The sequence below is a fragment of the Hydractinia symbiolongicarpus genome, chromosome 10 (assembly GCF_029227915.1).
Source record: "Hydractinia symbiolongicarpus strain clone_291-10 chromosome 10, HSymV2.1, whole genome shotgun sequence".
In the NCBI taxonomy this organism is placed as follows: domain Eukaryota; kingdom Metazoa; phylum Cnidaria; class Hydrozoa; order Anthoathecata; family Hydractiniidae; genus Hydractinia; species Hydractinia symbiolongicarpus.
In genome coordinates this window covers 25,120,340-25,142,541 of record NC_079884.1, presented here as the reverse complement: position 1 = coordinate 25,142,541, position 22,202 = coordinate 25,120,340, and the positions used below count along the sequence as shown (strand labels likewise).

General features: G+C 32.7%; 1 protein-coding gene across 2 annotated transcripts in view; it reads right to left on the bottom strand.

Moving 5' to 3' along the window:
• The window catches only part of LOC130662813 (adenosine receptor A3-like), a 31,740-nt gene extending 9,653 nt beyond the window's left edge, over positions 1–22,087 (bottom strand). Inside the window, exons 1-3 of one of the 2 annotated variants that reach the window (XR_008989106.1) lie at positions 21,719–21,800; positions 4,574–4,633; positions 2,308–4,257 (exon numbers count right to left, since the gene is read on the bottom strand). Coding sequence is in view for 1 of the 2 variants with exons in the window: in XM_057461746.1 (XP_057317729.1) it covers positions 21,719–21,917 (199 nt within the window). In the remaining variant the exon portion in view is untranslated. Of the gene's footprint in view, positions 1–2,307; positions 4,258–4,573; positions 4,634–21,718 lie in introns of those variants that run through there. The other variant, XM_057461746.1, reaches the window with a different exon arrangement.
• Between the last annotated feature and the right edge of the window lie 115 nt (positions 22,088–22,202).

Here is a 22,202-nt window from a genome sequence, read left to right as displayed (position 1 = left end):
TTGGCAATCTGTAAAATATAAGCTTTTCTCCATTTGAATTTTGTGTTCGAAAGTTATTATAGCAAAGGGATGACGAGCAAAACCATTTCACAATGTTTTAGATAAGTTAAATGTTGTAGAAAAGTATAAATATAAGGAAAGAATATATACTAAAATTAGGAATTTATGCCTCAACTGCTCCCATACGGTATAAAATTTATGAGCAAATGACCGGGAAACCAATAGGGGTAATCGAGTGCAACATAAACAAGCTAAACATTTGTCCCTACAAGCGTTTCTCTAGTGCCCAGACCTGCGCGGTATGAAACTCCGTAATATTGTTAATCAACTATGTGAAAATGACACATCACCTGACAAAGTTATCGGTACCGTTAAAACAAAACACAGCAAATATAACTTCACTTGAATACAATATTTTATCAAACTGTAATATATTCGATTTTTGTCACCTTACAGTAACGAAAAAAAAAAAAAAAAAAAAAAAAAACATATGCAAAATTTGCCTACAATGGTACGAAAGCGATTCTAGAATTGAATGACTCAAAAATAAAGCTTTTGTGCATGGGGACAGCTAAACTTATATTACAAATCATATTATTTATCTATATAAAAATACTCGCTGTCTGTCTGTGACCAAATTAAACGATGATCTATTGACATAGTAATAACCCCCGTCCGTAAATTTCATTACTTCCTGTTAACAGGCGGGCAAGGATGCACTACATAGCGATGTGGGAAATTTGTTAGTCAGGCGTTTTCCTGTGAAATTTTCCATTGACTAACTAGCATTAAAATCATAAAATCTGTACTTAGGTCAACTAACATAAAAGATATTTAACGCCCACTGAGCCTGCATTATGTTGAACGAGTAGAAGTGGGTGGTTATGAGTCAAAGTATTACGTGATATTTTCGCAACAAAACCTGTCCCTCAATCTTATACCTATGATGCAACAAACTCTTTGAGTTCTTTAATTGTGAAATCTCTTAAATGATTATGAAGAATATGAAGAATTACCTCCTTTTGAGAATGCTGGTCGTACGTCAGTGTAATTATGATGTACATTTTGATTTGTTTTGTTTTGATTTGTTCTAACTAAATAAATTAACCAATCCGTGTTTGGTGTGTTACTTTTTTCCTTCTACTCTAAAGTAACAAATAATCACAATATTCTTTGTTTAAAATAGAAAATATTTTTTTGCGAAAGATGACAAAAACAAATGTGAAAATAATCGTGTTTAACTAAAACCATCCAAAAAAATCTAAAAATTTAGTCGAGTCATGCGCATTTTGTAAGTAACCTAACAGCTAGAACGTAAACATAAAAATATGTAATTAGATTCTGCCCTTTCTTTTCTTAAACAGAACATATATGTCGGTTTATCTATACTAAATCTAAGGTGGTAATTTTAAAGAGACTTTGCCCCTCAAAGTTCTAAATAAAAAAACAGCATGTAACAGAGTAAATTTGTCCCTTTTTTTAGTCTTCAAAATGATTATTTTTTAGAAAACCTTAAGCTGTTTAAAACCTCTTATATGTGATATGCTAAGGTAATCTAACGATATCTATTGTGCAAAGTAAAACATTATCAGACGAAAAGGGAATGTTTTTTAGCGTACCTGATAAAATCATTAGGATCATTTATTTACTTTTTTAGTAAATTAGGGATACCTTTTTAGTATCTCCAGTTTTCATCATATGTTTTAAAGAAGAGAGGTCTCATTCTTCTTGCAGTGATAAACATCTACGCAGCAGAAATTAAATGAAGCATCTTAATCCTGTAACCAAGAGAATCCCACGAGTTTCGGTACGTGCAATAGATGACCACATACATCTTTTGGTGTTACACCCTACACAATTCTTCATGAAGAATAATTTTTACAGAAGTATAGTAGCCACAAGATTGTCATGACACTTATTCATGAAAGTCAGCGATAAATTTCGTGATATTTTCCAAAAATCAGAGCTTTCTATTCAATAGCCATATAGTGTACTATTTTCTTCAGATTTAAGAAAAGTTTTGCATAGGATTATTTACGTCCATTAAACTATGCTTAATCATTCGTACTCACGATCAACAATGATATGATCACATGCAGACTTGCAAAACAGTAATGCTGTTAGGCTTATAACTAAATAATACGGCCTTAAACATTAGAAAAAAATTGCTAAGTTTTTTACTTTTCTGAGCACTGAGCAAAATTATTGTCTGATAAACAAAATAAATTTTATAAAACAGGTGTTCTTCTTATCAACATTCAACTTACTGATTTTTAGAAGTGCCTGTTGAAATAAGTCTTGATTTTGTGCAGAAACAAACCCCCTGTAAGGAATCTAACCACGTAGGAATAAAACTTAAAAATTATTGAAAAATAGATTTATTTGATACATTTTTACATGACTAATTCAATACATTACCTGCAGAAAAGAATAATGACATTATTTTGGAAACTGCAGTGCTAAATAAACAAGTCAAACAAAAACATATTAATGCACATTATTAATCACTTCTTTGGCAAGTGTATACACAAGTGGAAAATAGGAGAAAACATATGTCGAAAACAACAATGGGCTCCACCTCCTATACTTCTCTACAATGTATGTTATTGTTTAATTCAATGAATAATTCTGTTGCCAGTTACGCATTATACACCTTTCCCGAGACCATGAGTCATACTTTTTTTAAACTCGTAAAATATGAATACCATATTTGAATTCAGCATAGTTTGTTTAATTTATGTGTAAAAGTTTAACTTGATACGCCAACAGAAAGTGCTATTTTGAGGAGATATATATCACAGTCAAAGTCTTCTTAATGCTCAAGTTACCATGTCCCGCCTCGTTTTCAAAAAGAGGTTGGACATGCCACAAATCTTTTAATTAGAATAGCAGGTTGTTTACTTGCTGCATTGTTTCGAAATTTTCTTTTTTTTTTATGACATTTTTGATAAGGAATTCAAATCTGTTGTCCGTTTTTCATAAAACTCAACAGAAAATGTTGCGGCACATCAAAAGAATAAGTCTCGGGAAAGGTGTATTATAAATATATCGAAGAAGACAATATGTCGAAACACCTGGCTTGACAGATGATAGTGATTGGTAGGCTTTTCATAAAACGCACGCGAAATGTTAAAAAAGAAAAGTACGTAAACCCCCTTTAATGTGATTGTGAGACAGACGAGTAAACGATATCAAGTAATTGTTTAGTGCATCAATACCCCGCAGTGGAGTGTTTTTTTTTTTCTTGAGAAATCACGTAACCTGTCCATATGGCGCCGGAAGTAACAGAAACCAAAACAGAAAAACAAAATACATCAAAAGTTTAAATCTTTTAATCCTATTTATTTCTAACTTTTCTGGGAGCCTGAAAAAAACCCGGTCGGGTGGATAGGGAAAGCCACACCTATTCTCTTCAAAAGTGAGGAAAAAGACATTATATTGGCATAAACTTGTTAAGAATGTTTGTTAGTGAATTGTGGGACAATTGGGATAACAGATTAGAGAACGTCATCACCTATTTTCAAGTCTAAAAATGGCTAAAACAGTGTAATATTTATAAAAGTCTCAGGCAACCACATATTTCAAACTATTTTTTTCCTTTGCTTGTTTTATGGTTACTTTTAAACAGAACCTGTACATTTCCACGAGTCTAAACTTATTAATCTGTCTATTCCGGAAAATATATACTTGCATATATATTTGCCACCTACATGGACTTCCTGTTTGCAATGCCAAAGTTTTTTTTCTGAGTCATTCTATGGTATTCGCACTGATGCAAAAAAACTAGGTTATTTAGTTATATGCCTACACGCAACCCTGTACACAACAACCTATAGAACCCTATAGAATAGTTCATTTACGTATCGGCATATAAAACTAGAAAATTCAAATTTTAACATTATATTATGGTATTCATTTCCAAGTAACATACCTTTGAAGAAGACAGTATTCGTGCATAGATATTAAACTGCCAGTTCAGGAAAAGTTTCAACGCGTAAGTTATGTACCTTTATTCTGTATTGTTTTTTTTCGGATCTTTAACCTTGTAAAGTGTAGCGTTGTTCTCACTGAATAAGTTAGCATTATAAGCTATTGATATTTTTTCCTACGTGAATTCGTATTACAATCCAATAAAATTATATTATATATTATAACAATAATACAATAAAATTATTAAAACAATCATAAATGTACCATTATGTTCCTACTTTTTTCCCTCCGTCCATGTTTTCAAGGCCTTTGCGGACACGTACAACACTGAAATAGGGAAAAATAAGTTTTGTACAAACTACACTAGGGTTTTGCCATATGTTTGCGGAAACACAGAAAAATCAGTTTGGGAATAATACTTTGTCCGATTGTAGTTATCGCACCGTACAGAATACAATATGGTACATATTTTTCGAGTTTTAATATTTTTGTTTAGTTATTTTCCGAGCATTTACATAAGGTCGCCTATAAAATATGATATTCCACCCATGTTGTTTAATGGAAGTGATCTTATACATGTTGATTTCAATCATTTAAGTCGTCCAAGCGTTAATTTCTTTTGTTTTAAACGTAATTACTATACCTGATTGGTTAAAACTCTTCTAAAATTGTTGAGGGTTAGCTTTGTGAACATTTTTTCTTTCTAAACACCAGAAAACATCAGAGAAACTCCAAAAAAGGATCAGCAGGGTATATAATACAGATATTGAAATCAAATTTGGTTGAATATCAGATTTATCCATTCTGGGTGAGACAGTATTTGATTTGGCTGAACCTTTCTGAAACATTTCTTCGCCTCAAGTGGATAAATCTTGATAACGAATGAGAATGCAATGTCTGCAAATTTGTTAAAATCTGAATTAGATATAAACACGCGAGAAGATTCATCTATGGACACTTAAGCAGGAAACATATCCAACAAAAACGCATTTAAACAATTTTAATGCAAATAACAATATTTCTAGTAAAAGATGAAGAGATCTCTAAACAGGCATTTGATACTTAAGCTAACATCTGAAAACGTCATTTACCGGCTTGCATTTTCCAACACATTCCATGCGAATAACTTTAAGGATTGTTCACAAAATTACTGATTTTGTCTAAGTGCAAACGCGCTGAAAAAAAGCTTATGAGTTTTTTGCACTACACCGAAAATGAAGTTAAATGGAACTAATCCCTAATTCCGTAATCGAAATCCCATAGCTAGCATAAATCGCTAACATATAATGTCTTGTGTTTTTTTCGCAAAGCGAACAACGAGGTTCAAAAATCTGTGATTGTTGTTGTAGTTTTTAAAGTAATCCAATAGGCAAAAACAATTACTAGAACATAACCGGTGCTTCAGAATAAGCAGCGGATTTTTATCAATCTATGAACTTAAATTTATGAGGGCTTTATATCTGGAAAATATTTAGACAGCGTTTTAAATACCACGTTGGGTCGTCTGACCTTGTAGCCAAGTTTAATTCCACATTTGTTGGCGTACGTGACTGAAATTATCACCCACACAGCTCATTTAGAAATAAGAAGCTCAGAAAGTAAGAATAAAAAAATACTTCCCACGATCAAACACAGTTAGAGGTGGTAATAATGTCCGACAATAGTTTAACTTGTGCAATGATTAATCAAATTATCAATTTATTGACAAAACTTTATAAGGTTATTCTTTATTAAAAAAGTAGATTTAAAACGCATTAAAATTTTATCTTACAATTTGTTCAAGAAGTTTGTTAAAAGAAGTTGTAATACATATTTTTTAATGTTTAATGTGTTGGGCTATCTTTTCTCCAAACTTTTATTTTTTTTTTGGATAAGCATAGTGCGTTCTCTAAATCCCGGGCGTTGTACTGCGCTACCATCTTTTCTGTAATAGTATTTGATTGGTTAAAACTTAACTTATATTCCATTTTTGGAAGATGTTTTAACTCGGCAGAGTTGAAAAAAATTTCCCCGGGCCTTAGATCATGCTCAAATCCCCATGTAATAGCAAAACATTTCGCATCCGGCCCCTTGTTAAAATTTTAGCCCAAGCTGAAATTCTCCATGTAGTCAACTCCTAGCACAGTTGTAACAGCGATACTTGGAACGCAATGGAGTTTCTAATTTTTGTGTAAAATAGATATGCAAATACATCTGCCATTAACCTTTCTTGACCCCAGAGCTCTTTGAGATAAACTACTTTCGAGATTATCTCAAAGAGCTCTGGGGTCGAGAATAGCCATGACAACTACCAGTTTATAGATTGCTCTTTTAATCTCACTCTTCATGGTATTTCAAATTGTCTCGCTTAGTGGAAAATTTCAAGGCGGAAAATGGTGAGTGAGTGTAATAACTCACTTTTTAATTGGAAGCTGCAACTGTGTTTTCAACACAAGTGGAAAAATTCTTGCATTTGTGTTTGGTTGCCAAAATAATCAATGACTACTTCCCACTTTATTTTTTCCTCCTAAGTTCCTCTTTTGGTATGGAAAGAATCCGAAGGAAAATTTCCATGGCAAAACGAGTGAAAGACCAATCATTACAACTTCTTCCTATTTTCTAAAACAAGCATCCCACGTTTATTTATAACACAGCTATAAGCAAGATCAACTTTTACTGTCACATCCTCGGAAACAGTGTTTAACAACAAATAATTTTTCTTTGATGTTAATACAACTGCGATTACAATTAGTAAAGTATTAGATGCAATACAAAAGCATCGCATCGTATAATTATAATCTCTTCTATTTCTAAAATTGGACAGTCACGTACTTTCCACAAATAACGTATGGAGGCTATTTGACATCTGTGATCTTTTTCCGTTCAATAAAAAGGCTATCCTTTGAGACGCATATTTAAAGTATATCCCCTACATCCTGTTTATCGGAAATATTTTGCAATATCTGTATTATTTAAGATCGTAGCCCTACTAAATCACAGCCTAGGTAAATATTCAACGGATATCAGAATTACAGTCTTCGTCGCCCAAAGGTTTCACAGGTAATATATTACGTATTACGTGTTCTTTTGACATTAAGTAAAGTTACGAACAACACGAACACACCTCAAGGCTAATTAGAGGATGAATTACACAGCAACGTAATTTTGTACAGGATACTTGCCACAAAGCTACAAATTGAGTGTTAGGTTACATATAACAGCGTTAATTAAGTTGGCAACAGCTAATTTGTTTACCGTTACTGCAATTTTTTAAAGCATTTGAAGGAGTTGAAGTAACAACATATTGTTTCTCCAAAAAAAAACAAATGAGAAAGAACTCGCCATAGAATTACTTCAAGCTTTTGAATATGATTTTATTATTTCACGATGGTGAATAAATATAACTAGTCGTTAGCCCGTGGAAAATCCACGGGTTTGCCCGTCCTTTTTATACCGCATTGCGTGCTTCTCGCTATCGCGCAGCTAAGCTACCATTTTGCGTGACAGACAGACGTATACGGGTATTATAATATAGACTAGTCGATTAGGCCCGTGGAAAAATCCACTTAGGCAGAAAAACAATTGAAAAGTTCTGTCATTTGAATTTTGATGACATCAGCAAATATTTCAGTATATTGAATATGCCTTTTACTAAAAAAAATAATCTGAAAATGCATAAAAAGAAAGTATATAAGTCATAATTTAACAAAAAAGTTCTTAAAATCTAACACAAAATATCAAATGTCAAATCGCATGAAATCCTCCCAACAAAACTTCAGACAAAATATGAAAAACAACGGCGTGCAAGGTGTAAAATCTGGTTAGTAGAAAGTTACAACATTGACAGTCACAACCCAGACAGTTACGACAACAATAATAATAATGTCAGAAATAACACATATCTCAAATATGGATACATCTTATTATGTGATTATGTTGAAAACCTTCAATATTTTAATCTGAAATGTCGAAAAGAAAGGCTTGCAACAGTAAGCACAGATCTATGAAATAAGTTCTTTAAGCATTTTAAACATTGTCTTTTCCCTAAATGCTTATACAACAATACAACCTGAACAATATCAAAAAGCCAAACTTAAACAAACACAAAACACCTAAAAACAAAAAGTTAAACTTTGAAAAATCATTTATTTGGTTGCATACCATCCTCTCCCGCAAAAATATGCACAAAATGTAAAAATTAACCGGTTAACAAAACAATTTTTTGTCTAATGATCCGTACTGACTTTACCAAACATTTTAACCTGAAATGTCGAAAAAGCAATGAGCAAGGAGTAAATTTCCAATCAACAAAAATCATTATTTTGAAAACATTGTATATATATATGGTCCTTCCTCACAAAAGTTTACAATAAATGTAGAACACAAAGGTTTATGAGGAGCAAATCAAAATATGAACAAAAATCAGTTCAATTGGCATGTTCTATATTGTCTTCAGCCATAAAATCTTCCACAAAATTGATATGAAACCCATCAAATTCAACTCAGAAAAAGCAGTCATTTAAGTGCATACAAAAATACAACTTGTAGAATATCAAATTATTATTTTTAGTATATATATAATTGCATATGGTCCTCCCTCACAACAGTTAAATTTTTGCACTAAATTTGCAACACAAAATACAAATTCTAAATAATTCCTATGGTTTCCTTTTCCTTTCCTTTTCCTTTTAAGTTTAATCAAAATATAAAAGATGAGAGATGAACGACAAAATCAAAGTTTGCAGAATTTAATTATTTTGGTATATATATGTCTATTGATATATGCCCTTTATAACAATATTTCAATCCAAAATGTGAAAAAGAAAAACCGTTTGCAACAAAATCAGTTATTCTGATGATATTGCATACACTTTTTCTCCACAAAAGTGTAAAAAAAGAATGGTAGGAAATACTTCTGATTCAACAAAAATCAGTATTTGCATCTTGTACTCATTAAATATTACCCAAAATTTCAAAAAACTGTGATTTGGAACGCATCAAATTTATAAATAGAGAGGGATCAGTCATTTCGGTATGTTGTACAGAGTCCTGCCCGGTAAGAATTTATACAAAATATAAAAAAAACCAGGTTTTTTCGGTGTTGTACTCCCTCAAAAAAGTTGAAACTTTTCTTAATTGAGACAAAATGCCATAAACAAAAACATTTTAGTCAGAACATCTAGAACAACAAAAATCACTACATTTAAGGTACCAGAATTACTACATGTTAAATAAAAATCGTTTCGTCATATTGCATGTAACCGATGTATATAAGTTTAGTTACACAAAATGTGAAAAATACATTATTTGCATACACAAATTGTGAAAAATACATTATTTGCTTAAAAACAGTCCTTAAACTCTTCTTAAATAATATGTAATACTTTTTTAAAAGTTGTTGTGGCTTGTTAATATAAGCTTAAAATGTCAATTAAAATAAGTTACAGTCACATTCTTAGCAAAGACCACTAAGATTAGCTTACATGTAAAAAGCAACATGAAACTGAAGCTAACATAAGGTAGCTACAGCAGCTAATAGCTGGTCACTTAAATATAAACTGGAGACTTAGCTAGGTATAAAGAACATGGCTACATATTTATAAATTCCTAGCTACCTAGCTAGTTGTTGTTGGTGTGGTTGATGCTAGCTAACAAACATGTCTCGCATCAATAATATCATCAAAACTTCAAAAAACATAAACAAACCTTTCTATACTTCATTTATATACCATGCCCCTTTTTAAATGCTTTTGTAAAGATTTATTTTGAAGGCAAGAGAAGACAAATGCATAAAAAGGACAGCCATCTTTTTTGCAAACACAATTTCCGTTACTTTGTGCTAGAACTTCATTTAACAAACCACACAAAACTCGCGGCTTTTCACGACAAAGAAGACATATTTTTTCGGCAACATCAAAGATTTTTTTCGGCAACATCAAAGGAAAATGACGATATCAACTTTGCCTGTCACAGACAGACGGACACACTCTCCGTATTATTATAAGAGATTCGCCGTTTCAGCAAAAATTTATTTTCTGTATTAATACGCTGGTTTTGTGTGTGTCTGTGATAAGAAAAGAAAGTTTTTAATGTTATTACACAGAGTCTATTCTACATCTCCTCTAGATCTCCTTTTGGATGAAGTTATATAGTGAAAGCACCTTCAATAGCTGAAAAAAACTAAACGTCAAGCCTTTTTTATAAATTTAACTGTCGGAAAGAAATCCATGAGTCTGGAAGATTCTTATAAAAAATGTGAGTTTGTCTTAAAAAGCTTGTTGCGTTATTTTTAAGATTTCGGATTACATCCGAGATCTTATTTAAACGGGCGGTCTTCTTCTTCTTCTTCTTCTTCTTCTTCTTCTTCTTCTTCTTCTTCTTCTTCTTCTTCTTCTTCTTCTTCTTCTTCTTCTTCTTCTTCTTCTTCTTCTTCTTCTTCTTCTTCTTCTTCTTCTTCTTCTTCTTCTTCTTCTTCTTCTTCTTCTTCTTCTTCTTCTTCTTCTTCTTCTTCTTCTTCTTCTTCTTCTTCTTCTTCTTCTTCTTCTTCTTCTTCTTCTTCTTCTTCTTCTTCTTCTTCTTCTTCTTCTTCTTCTTCTTCTTCTTCTTCTTCTTCTTCTTCTTCTTCTTCTTCTTCTTCTTCTTCTTCTTCTTCTTCTTCTTCTTCTTCTTCTTCTTCTTCTTCTTCTTCTTCTTCTTCTTCTTCTTCTTCTTCAACCAATTTTAAAGTCCGACCTGGCCCCGCGTCCTAGCTCTTCCGTACCTATCTTAGTATTCGCAAAATTGGGAAAGAATGAAGACTGCGGTACGAATTTAATCACAAATATTGTTATAGACTAGTGTTTTAATATTATTTAATTTGCTATGCTAGATACTCCTTTAAATTTTCATTTCCAGTTATGTTTTTAACGAGGCCGATTTTGTCCAACTAAACCAAGCCCTAGGGGTTAAGGTACGAGTCGTTTCTTTTGAGGGACCGAGTTCGCCATATTGATTATACTCCAGCTTGTTCACCAATCTGCAAAGCGAAGTGTTTTGAAGCGAAGAGAAATATTTGGTTGGGTTAGTATAGTTATTTAACTGCCTAAATTTCAGTTCTATCAACGTTTAAGATATTCTCTTCATTGGGTCTAGGTTTTCGCATGTTAAAATGAAAATATCATCACGTTTGCTAGCCATGCATAAACCTAAAACAAAACAATTTTAAGATTTTAGCTGCAAACGTAGATTTCAAGGCAGTATCCTGCTGGAACCTAGCTTTATTTATTCTTATTATTTTAAAGTTTGGTATATTATTATTTATTTTTATGCTGGGCTAGTTAGAAACGCGTTTTCAACATTCTTCACAGTTAGAAACGCGTTTTCAACATTCTTCACAGTTAGAAACGCGTTTTCAACATTCTTCACAGTTAGAAACGCGTTTTCAACATCCTTGACAGTTAGAAACGCGTTTTCAACTTCCTTGACAGTTAGAGACGCGTTTTCAACATTCTTGACACTTGAAACGCTTTTTTAACATTCTTCACAGTTAGACACGCGTTCTAAACATATTTGGCAATTAGAAACGCGTTTTCAACCTTTTTTGGCAGTTAGAAACGCGTTTTTAACATTCTTGACAGTTGAGACGCGTTTTCAACATTCTTGACTTACAACTGTCAAACCGACAATTGACAGTCATAACTGTGGAAAATACAGTTGTAACTAGGGGAAATTGTTACCTTAAAATGTTACGTATCAGCCACAGTAGGAGTTCAACAATCTCGAATCAAACGTTTTTCTTGTTATGTTATTAAAAGATTTAATTATTCCCGCCCTTGTGTGAAACTTGTTTGATACTCATACGTTTTCCAGATTGTAGGTAAGTGCAATTTTCACGGAACTTACAGCCAAAAGCTACTGAAAAAGAAAGCTGAACTAATAATGCAAAAATAGGGTTTTGTGATTATTCCTTGCTTGCAGCAATTTCGATTTCGAAACTCTATCTATTATTGTGAACTCTTCCGACTTTTGGTATGTTCGGCCGCAATAAGTACTTCTTTTGCGGCGTTTGAAAATTATATCAGGTTAGTTGCTTGGTTGTTTCAGAAATGTTTGTAACATGTTTCGGGTATCTTATTAGTGATAAGTCAATTTACAAACCGGGTGTTTTGAAATCGAAGACAATAATATATTCACATCTATAATCATAGTGACACCCTTGTCCATTCAAACTTCAATAGCAACTTTATGCAAACAGGTGAGCAAGCATGCGCGAATGAAATTTTCCACGGGTTAATGTCTTCCTATATAAAATTACAGTAATGTTAAACCGTGGAAAAATGTAAATAAATGTGAAAGGAAAAGAGATTAAAAAAAAGTAAAACAACACAGTTAAATAAACAAAGAAAGTGAGCAAGTAAAAAATGGAGAACATGATTTTTTTATTAGATATGAAGCGTTTCTTTGGTTTATGAAGTCCCTCTTTTTCAGTGGTATCCATTTTTCGAAACAATTTTTGTTATAAGCTAAGAAACATAACTCGTTGAAATGAAGATGTTTAAAGAAATTAGTGTCCCTTGTTGTGTGTTCGTCTATTCTAATTTTATAATCAGCTCGATTAACCGTATAAACTAGTGCTTAGGCCGAGCATTTAAGTGTACTTTATCTTTATAAGAAAAATATTGTTTAATCTTTAAGAGTTCACAATGATTCCAAAGTTTATTTCAGGTATGTATTACCTAACTAAGTGTTTTAACTTAGCCCTAACCCTTTCAAAAATATTCACCCAATTCGTGACTTCTAGATTAGTGGAAAATATTATTGAATTATAAATACTTTCTTTAGATTGTATTTACTAATTCGTTTTAAACATGGAAGGTTTACAAACAGCTGGTTGTGCGTTTCTCTTGTGTATAATATCATTTTTAATTTGGTACCTGTATCAAAGATACGTGTGGTATTGTAAAGTTATTGGACAAAACCCTACTTACGCATCGATAAATCCAATTTTAACCTCAAAAATAAACCATTTAGTTACACAAAATCCAACAGAAAATGAGAAAGTAATTGCACCTGGTTGTTCCTTCCACCAATATCTAAAGTATTTACAGCTTGCTTGCCTGCCATACGCATGGAGCGTCCCAATAAAGTATTTTCAGCAGTTGTGTCTTCGTCTGCAGAAGAGCAAGCTAACGGAGGTAGAAAAACGTCAGAGATTGGCGAAGATGGTTTTAGAAACATCTTTAGTTTTAGGTTTTCACAAAAAACATCAAAATGATTATTATTTCAAATTTGAAAACTTTCGTTTGCCATCAAGACAATAGGATGACGGAAAGTATCGTTTTATAACGAGCTGTTCAATTCAAATAATTGCCAAGGATTTGAACAATGTTATACTGAAAGAAATTATGTTAAACAAGGAACCAATTAACGATATAAATAAGATGTTTTCCGTTCTAAACACTGTATGGTGCGTGTATACACACACGTTAACTCATGTAATGGCAGGTAATGTTGCCGAGATGAATCTGATCGAAGTCAAGAAAAGCACAGTCTTAAGTAATGAGTTTAAAAAGAGCATTGACGATATGCATGCTGTTGTATCTGGTATGAATGAATCAGCCAATCACTATCCAGCAGATATTTGGGGAATACCTCGTAAGCATCTTCAAATGATTTTAGGATACAATGGAGTACAGCAAATCCACAATCATCAAAATATTGTGCAATGTCTTTCGGTTAGTAATTTTGTGAATTTCACCGTAAAAGCCAGATTGATATTTTCGAAGCATCTTGGCAAGACTGGGCTATCCTTGTCAACTTTGTCAGCCAACACTATCTTTCATTCCATTGATCATTACAACATGGGGAAGTATTTTCTGCATGACAATGAAGAGAAAAGTTTCCTTGGTATTGATTCAAGAATGATTACCTCGTTGCTTGGGGATTTGAACTTTGATTTATTTCGATGGCAAGCAATGAAATACAGTAAATGTGATGTGTGGAGAAACATATTTGAGGAATTGTTGCATATTGACGAAGAGCTAGCTAACAAAACTCACATGTTTGTAAGCGTATGATACTGAAACGTATCAAAATTTTCAACAGTTTTAAGTTATGGCACTTAAGTGGCGTAATGTGTAATTTGTAGATATATATATATATATATATATATATATATATATATATATATATATATATATATATATATATATATATATATATATATATATATATATATATATATATATATATATATATATATATATATATATATATATATATATTTTGCATTTTATGATAATTTAAATAACTTAGCAAAATAACAGTTTTGTTTTATACATTATGCATTTTACTGAAACAGTACTTGTGGTTCGAAAAACAGTTGCTGTGCACAGCCTAGTGATGCAGCCAAATCGAACTTTAGCTAGTAAAAAGGGTTGGTTCTTTTAAAACTTAACGTGAAGAAGAAGTGAAGTTAATTGAAGTCAGTAATTGCGCATTTTATTTGTAGGTCAATCTATAAAACAATTTTAAAATGGTTTATTTTCTCTTTTACCAAGCCAAGTAAGATCTGAATGAAAACAAAATATCTAATATAGCCAGTAATAATTACTCAGAAGCAAAGATAGCAATATAAGAAAGAAAAAAATTGGTGACAAATATTTTTTCTACTTGTCACAGTATTTGTTATAAATCTCTATTTGTATTATGCAAATGGTGTGCCTAATTCCTTTTTAGCCCCCAAGGGATTTTTAAACTTTGGTGCTTTTAGGGGATCAGATGGGGGGGATTTAATAAAATGTTGGGCGCAATCACCATCTATTTTAATATCAATACATAGCATTAACTTTTCATCTTCATTTTTTTTATTATCTTCTCATTATCTTCATGTCTAAATATTTTGGGGAAATGGAATCAAATAAAGGGAAAGAGCTAGATAACATGTCTCTAAAAAGGAAGGCGAATAAAAGGAGAGGGCTAAAAGACAATTAACGGTATAATAATAATAATAATTATGAACATTCATATGTTTATTTGAATCTTGCTTCCCAATACATGTACGCTACTAATCAAAACATGTACGTTACTTTAGTACAACTTCTGTTGTTGTAGAAGATGATCTATTGCATTTTTAATTATTCAGTAAGCAAATGTTTCTAGACCATGATTATATCATATGTAAAGGGAATAAACCTCTATAAAGGGGCTTTCTGTTTGGACAGAAGGACTTATGCTTAGGGTAGCAATAAACATCCAAAGGTTTAGTCAACGACCTATAGTAAAGTTTTGACCTTTATTACACGTATTTATTACCCCAGTAAAAGGGCGGCATCGATATCTTCAAAACTCGCGCAATGTGATTGGTTAGAACTTACGTCATAGCGGGCAAAATTCCACGGTATTTCCCGCTACTATTACGGAGTTTCATACCGCGCAGGTCTGGGCACTAGAAAAACGCTTGTAGGGACAAATTTTTAGCTTGTTTATGTTGCACTCGATTACCCCTATTGGTTTCCCGGTCATTTGCTCATAAAGTTTATACCGTATGGGCGCAGTTGAGGCATAAATTGCTAATTTTAGTATATATTCTTTCCTTATATTTATACTTTTCTACAACATTTAACTTATCTAAAACATGGTGAAATGGTTCTGCTCGTCATCCCTTTGCTATAATAACTTTCGAACACAAAATTCAAATGAAGAAAAGCTTATATTTTACAGATTGCCAAAGACCAAGGATTTACAAATGGAGTACCAAAAAATTATTAAAACTGCTGGAGTTAATTGGAAAAACGGACACATATGTTGTGAACATTGGAGTGCTGGTTATAAAATTAATGAAACTCTTCCTGATGTTACAGTACCTCAGTCACAAATTCCTATTATTGAGCAAAAATATAACAGAGCAAAAGAAAGACTTGAAAAACCCCAAAGTGCAGCAAATAAAATGAAAGTAAAGGAGCTAAAAAAAAAATTTGGATTCATCCAAACACTTCGTACACCATCTAGTGTAAAGAGAAAACCTCCTGCTAAAAGAATATATTCTACGCCAGTACATAAACAACGAGAACCCTCAAAGAGACAGTTATCTGCTAAATTGATATCTAAAGACAAAATTATTGAAGAACTTAAAAAAAAATAAACGAATCAAATAATAAAATAAAGAATCTTACCCATGAAAATAAATTACTAAAAATTAAAATTAACTTTATTTTTCGTAACGGCATCATAGGTATAGAGCCTTTTCTTGTTCTGCGATGCCATTTCTGCAGTTGCTCAGTGCAAGATAGAGCCAAAATTTTTTCCTTTGTTTCGTGAAAGTTTTTTAAATAGAGAAGCAAGGCCAATGTATGGCAACATAAGCCACTTACACCAACAGGACATTCACAGTAGGCTTTAACTGGAAAATTACTACTAAATAGAATAACTGTAGGTCTTGTTAATTCACCATATGATTTTTTAACAAGAGCTCTAACAAATGTGTTTTTACTGAAACTATTTTCCTGCTAGTCAACATAGCATAAGCTTTCTGTTGCTGACCTAAACTACCTTCTCTTTTTCTAAAATTATATTCTTTAAATATCGATGCTGTAACTATTGGATACAATTCCTCTTTAGGACACTAGGGAGCTGAAATGGGAGGGATAAGATTGGGATCTAATGTTGTACCAAAACTAAAATTTCTTTCTCGTTTGACTCCAATTTTTCCGCAAGTGATGGGTATAATTTGAATCGATTAACACGCATATTAAGCTCTTGTATTGTTCCTCCTGTGGACAGGCCACGTTCCATAAGCCATTGTACACAATCTTTCTTTTCCATTATTGCAAAAACAATACGTAAAATTGTTAAACAGCAAATAACTATAATATAATAACTTGGAAGTGTGTACAAACGCTAGCTAAATGTTTACACTTTGCGGGAGTTCTGAAAATTTGTCCCTACAAGCCACTTCGCTCGGGCCCATACCTGCGCGGTATGAAACTCCGTAATAAGCGATTAATATTTTTTTGTTTTTTGAAATTACCTATTACAACTATATCTACAATAACAAATATGACAAATATTGTCCAAAAACGTGGTCAGTTGTTACACGAAAATAGAAAAGAAAAACAAAATAAAAAGCTGCAGTACGAAGCTCAGGACAGTGTATTATGTGGCTAGCTACCATTCTCTCACCCCTCTGCCTTGGTTATTTCTGGCATGCCATGTCTTGGATGAAAAATCCTAAAGTATATTTTTTGAATTCCTTGCTGTATATTAAGTTACATCACGTCATCTTATCGTGTGATTGGACCTGTATAGATTTAGATTGAAATATTTCGCTTGGTATTCATTTGTCCACGAAATCATTTCTTAAGCTTGAAACTTCAATTTAAAGTTGGATGTTTCAGCAGATTTTGAATGTTTATGACAGCATAATTTTAAGATTTTTGACTTCCCTCCAGCAAAGCCTGCCTTTTTTTTGTTTTTCCATTTAAAAAATACTTTATTTTTCCATAATGCGCACCATAAAAATCTTCCTGAAACACTTCAGAATACCTTTGCCCACTCACATAGCACTGGCGGATTTAGAAGTAGATTAAAAAAGTCCATAATTCTACATCAAATGCTGACAGTTGGAAAGAGGTTAAAAAAACATTTTTTACAATAAAACTAGAAATATTCGGTGAAGCTTAAAACTTACCCAACAGTTCATTGGTATTGTAAGTCACTATGGAGATCAAAATATTGTTCAATTTTGGGTTAAATGTGAGGTTTTGATGCGAAAGTAACAGTTTGTTACTTTTGCAACTCTAATTAAAAAAATTTTGGCTATAGTTAATAAAACCTTTGGATTATCATCAATATGTTACTCACAAATACCAGTATAGATAGAAGAAACAGATGTAACGTAATTTAAAGATGTTTCCGTAAGTGCGAAATAATGCAAAAAGCTTGCATGAAAAGATATTTTCCATCTATTTTGAAAATATTTTCCATAAATTAGTAATTTCTACTTGAATATACATATTATCGGATATAAAAGTGATATGTGACAATTGATTGCCAACGTAACACAATTATACTCATAATACTATCCCAATTTTCAGTACTGGCAGAAAAAGTGTGGTCAACTAGACTATTACCTCCAAACTCATTTTATTTGACAGGTGTAACGTTACATGTATGTTAGGAATGTAAATTACATATAAAAAGCATATGTGAACATTTTATATTACAAATCATTCAGTTTGTTCCTTTTTTATTTCTATAACAAACATATCAGACTATGGAAAGGAATATATAAATCACATTTAATCTAATAACAATACAGAAAAGGTAAAAATTTTAAGTATTTTTGAAGATAAATGTTACATTTTCATCTCAATTCTGTCTTTTTACTTCATGTTTTCGATAAATAGCATATTTTGATTATTCATGCATAGCTAAAAATTAAATAGAAATTTTGGTAAATTTTTTTGTAGTTTCCTATCATTTTACATTTTACATTTGCATAAGATTTAGATTATTCAAATGTTAAAAAAGTTAGGTCTTTTATAAAGGCGGGAATACAAGATGAAATGTTTCTTTAATAATAATATATACACGTACCATGTGAAAATGCGGTAACTTCAATACAAAACCATGTGTTAAAAATGCTATACAGTAGACTCTCTGTAATTCAAACTTGCAGGGGACCGAAAAAAAGTTCGAATTAGGGAGAGTTCGAATTAGGGGAAGTTCATAAATTTATGTGAAATTTTGCCCAAAATCAGGTTTGGTGGTAGTAAATAGACTTTATAAATACATCCATCTATATATCTTGAGAATTATATCTTCTATATTACTTCAGACGTATTTCTTATTTTGCAAAAAGGTCATAAATAGTGGTTTACTTTTTGCAGTGTTGCTTCTCCTTATCGCCAAAACGATCAAGCATATTCAACGGTCTCATCATTTGCTCGCCATATCGAGAAAACAAACTAAACTTTTCTAAAATCTCAATAGCATTCCGGACTTCAGTTATTCCAGGCTTAACGAGTTACTCCTCATCGAACATTTCATTCTCTTGGTCATCATCATCTTGACTAATAAATTGAGCAAAAATTTCTTACTCTGTTAAAATACTTTCGTTGGTGCTCACGTCTTGGTCAAAATCGATGTAGTCGTCAGGTGTGAGACCAATTCCGATCCGCTCACCAAAGTTCGCCTGAAGGTAATCAAGATCAGAATTCAGCGTTTCATACATTTCCTCGTCATCGGTTTCAAGACAAACAAAAGGGTTGTCGTCATTATTGACAGCACTTTCTGCTGCTTCGACAGAGATATCAGCTTTTCGAAAACAGTTGGTGAATGAAGCATTGGGAACAGCATCCCACGCTTTTTTCAGCATAAACATGGCGTTAAGAATAGAGAAGGTTGGGAACGGCATTTTCTTTTCCAAGGCATGTATTAGCTTCTTGACTGCGACAGATCTATATTTAGCCTTTAAAGATCGAATAATGCCTTGATCCATGGGCTGCATGAGAGAAGTCGTGTTCGGTGGAAGAAATATTATTTCAACGCAATCAAGATTTTTCACGTGTGGATGTGCTGGACAGTTATCGATGATTAAGAAAATCGATTTCCCTATAACGAATATAAGGAGCCTTTCACCGTAGGCGTTGCCAGCAGCCATTCCAGTAACTTACTATGCTCGCCACCAGAACACTTTTCGCCTTTTAGATGCAAAGACTTGTTTGGTAGACATTGATAGAATAATTCAAACTCATCGGCATTAAAGATATCTGCTAATGGATATCGAGAAAGAATGGTTGGTAGAGTAGTTTCTGACCAAGGTGCCGTCATTCCTTCAGTGACAGATTTTGATTCTCTTGCGATGTTTTTGAAAAGCTGTGCAAGTTGTTGTGGAATATATAAACAAAAAACGCAAACCTTTTTTTCTATTTCTCTAATCACCCTTCAGATGCTGGTAAGCTTTCTATACCCAACTCTTTTGCAAAGTCTGCTTTTTTTCCTTTAAAAGGGGACCATTGATGGAGATGTTTTGACTTCGTAGATTTAGCAATCATTTCATCAAAGCTCTATTCAATGCTTCGTATGTTTCTGGGCTTCTTCTCTTATTTCCTTGCAAACTACTTTCAAATGATTCCATGATTTCTACTTTCTTTTTCCAGGTGGAAAGAGTATTTTTAGGAACTCCAAATTGTGCAGCTACTTCTTTTGATAAAACTCCTTTCTCAAGTTGTTGGAGCGCCTCGTATTTTGTTTTCATAGACTTTTCATTGTGCCTTCGTTTTGCTGAAAGAGTCGCCATCTTGTTGATTAATAACAAAAATATATCCTTTGTAGTTTGAAAAGAATCCTAGACCTTCGATTTTGAAATGGTACATGTAAAACCGTGTTTACACTCGACGAAAGATTAGCAGAGGAAGATAAAATGGCTACTTTACGTAGTTCGATTTTTAAAAGTTCGATTTACGGGGTGATATGATCTAAAGGGACCGGAAATATGGTTTGAAATATAGAGGTATTCGAATTATGGAGTTTCGAATTAGGGGAAGTGAATCATGAGAGTTTGTTAAGGGATTTTGACGGGACCAGAAGATTTGTTCGCATTAAGGCGAGGTTCGAATTAGGGAAGTCTACTACAGTATACTCTCGATAAGTAATACACTGGATAACTAGGACGCCCGCTATGTAGTACACTTTTCTCGATCCCTTGAGGCAAAAACTTCGGATAAGTGGGACATGCAATGGAATGACTTCATATTTTTTTCTTGAAACAGAAGACATTGCATTGATTTTAATCAAAAACTTGTCAACAAATCTATTCTACACATTGGTTGTTTCTTCACGTGTGCAGTCATGCCTCAGCTAGGTCAAAAAAGGAAGCTGAAATCTACACCGATAACCAAAAGGTATGTTATACTCAAGGAAATTGATAAAGGCAAAAGTCTTACATCTGTTGCTGTTAAACATGGAATGTCCAAACAAACTGTTTCAAACTGGGTTAAACAGAAGAAAGATTTATGAAGCTATTGATTTGAATTCGTCAACAAAGAAGAAGCATAGATTTAAACCGTCAACATACGAACAGCTTGATGACGCTTGCTACAAATGGCTGGTAAATGCAAGGGCTCAGAACATTCCTGTGTCTTCCTCGGTTTTGAAAACCAAAGCTATTTGTTTTGCGAAAGAGCTAGGATTGACCGACTTTATTGCATCAGATGGCTGGCTCGATCGTTGGAAGAAAAGAAAAAACGTATCCTTCAAAACAATATGAGGTACTTTTAACTATATTTCTTAAGTTCTTTGTTTAATACATCTACATATTCTCGCTGTCCTTTAAACATTAAGATACATGACAGAATTTTTTTCCGTTTAATGTAGTGTAAACTTATGTTATATTGATTGGATTAGAAAAGCAAATGCAATTATCACCATTTCTTATTTATGAATTTAGTCTCGAAGTCCTTTTGTTCGCTAAGTTTTACAAAATATCTCTCGATAACTAGGACAAATTAAGCATTTGTATGAAAACCCTACTTACAATGAAATTCGGACAAGTAGCACGTCTGCTAAGTAGTACACTTTTGTTCGGTCCCTTGAGTGTCCCATTTATCGTAAGTTTAATGTATAGCATTTTGAACGCACGGTTTTGTATTGAACTTACCACATTTTCACATGTATATTTTATTCTGTAAATTCCAAAAAATAAAAGATGCACAAAAATAGCCATTACGTGATTAACACGAAAAAAAATAACTCGAATTAACTAACAGCTTATAAAAACCCGATTAAGCTTAAGTGATTACACAGTAGGAAACTCAATGGACATGTTTACCATATTTGGAGAATAGATTCGTTGACATCCAGTTTTCCTTAATATCAGCCGCCTTCCAACCTGCCTTTATCGCATTAGTGAGCTGTATCAGGATGATGCTAGCATCTTTTGCATGCCAATCTAACAGAATAGAAAACGAAGTATGTGTGTGAGAGCTTTGTATTGCAATTGCTGGACATGATCTTCTAATAAAGGTCATAACTGCTGCTGTGATTAATGCAAAAAAGATGGATAAAGTACCTTATCAGACAAAACTTTGTCGGACAAAATTTTGGTCAGACAAAAATTTTCGTCACCTCTAGAATTTTTCGTCACTTTTGTCCGAGAAGGTAACTTCTCTTCAATATGATTACACGGATTTTATTTGCCTGTTATAATGGGAGGTACGCCCGAGGTGAAACATTGTTTGTTAGGAATGAACAAACATATGTGCAATGATAAAAATATGACCGAAGGATGGAGAGAGTTTATTTTAGTGTGATTG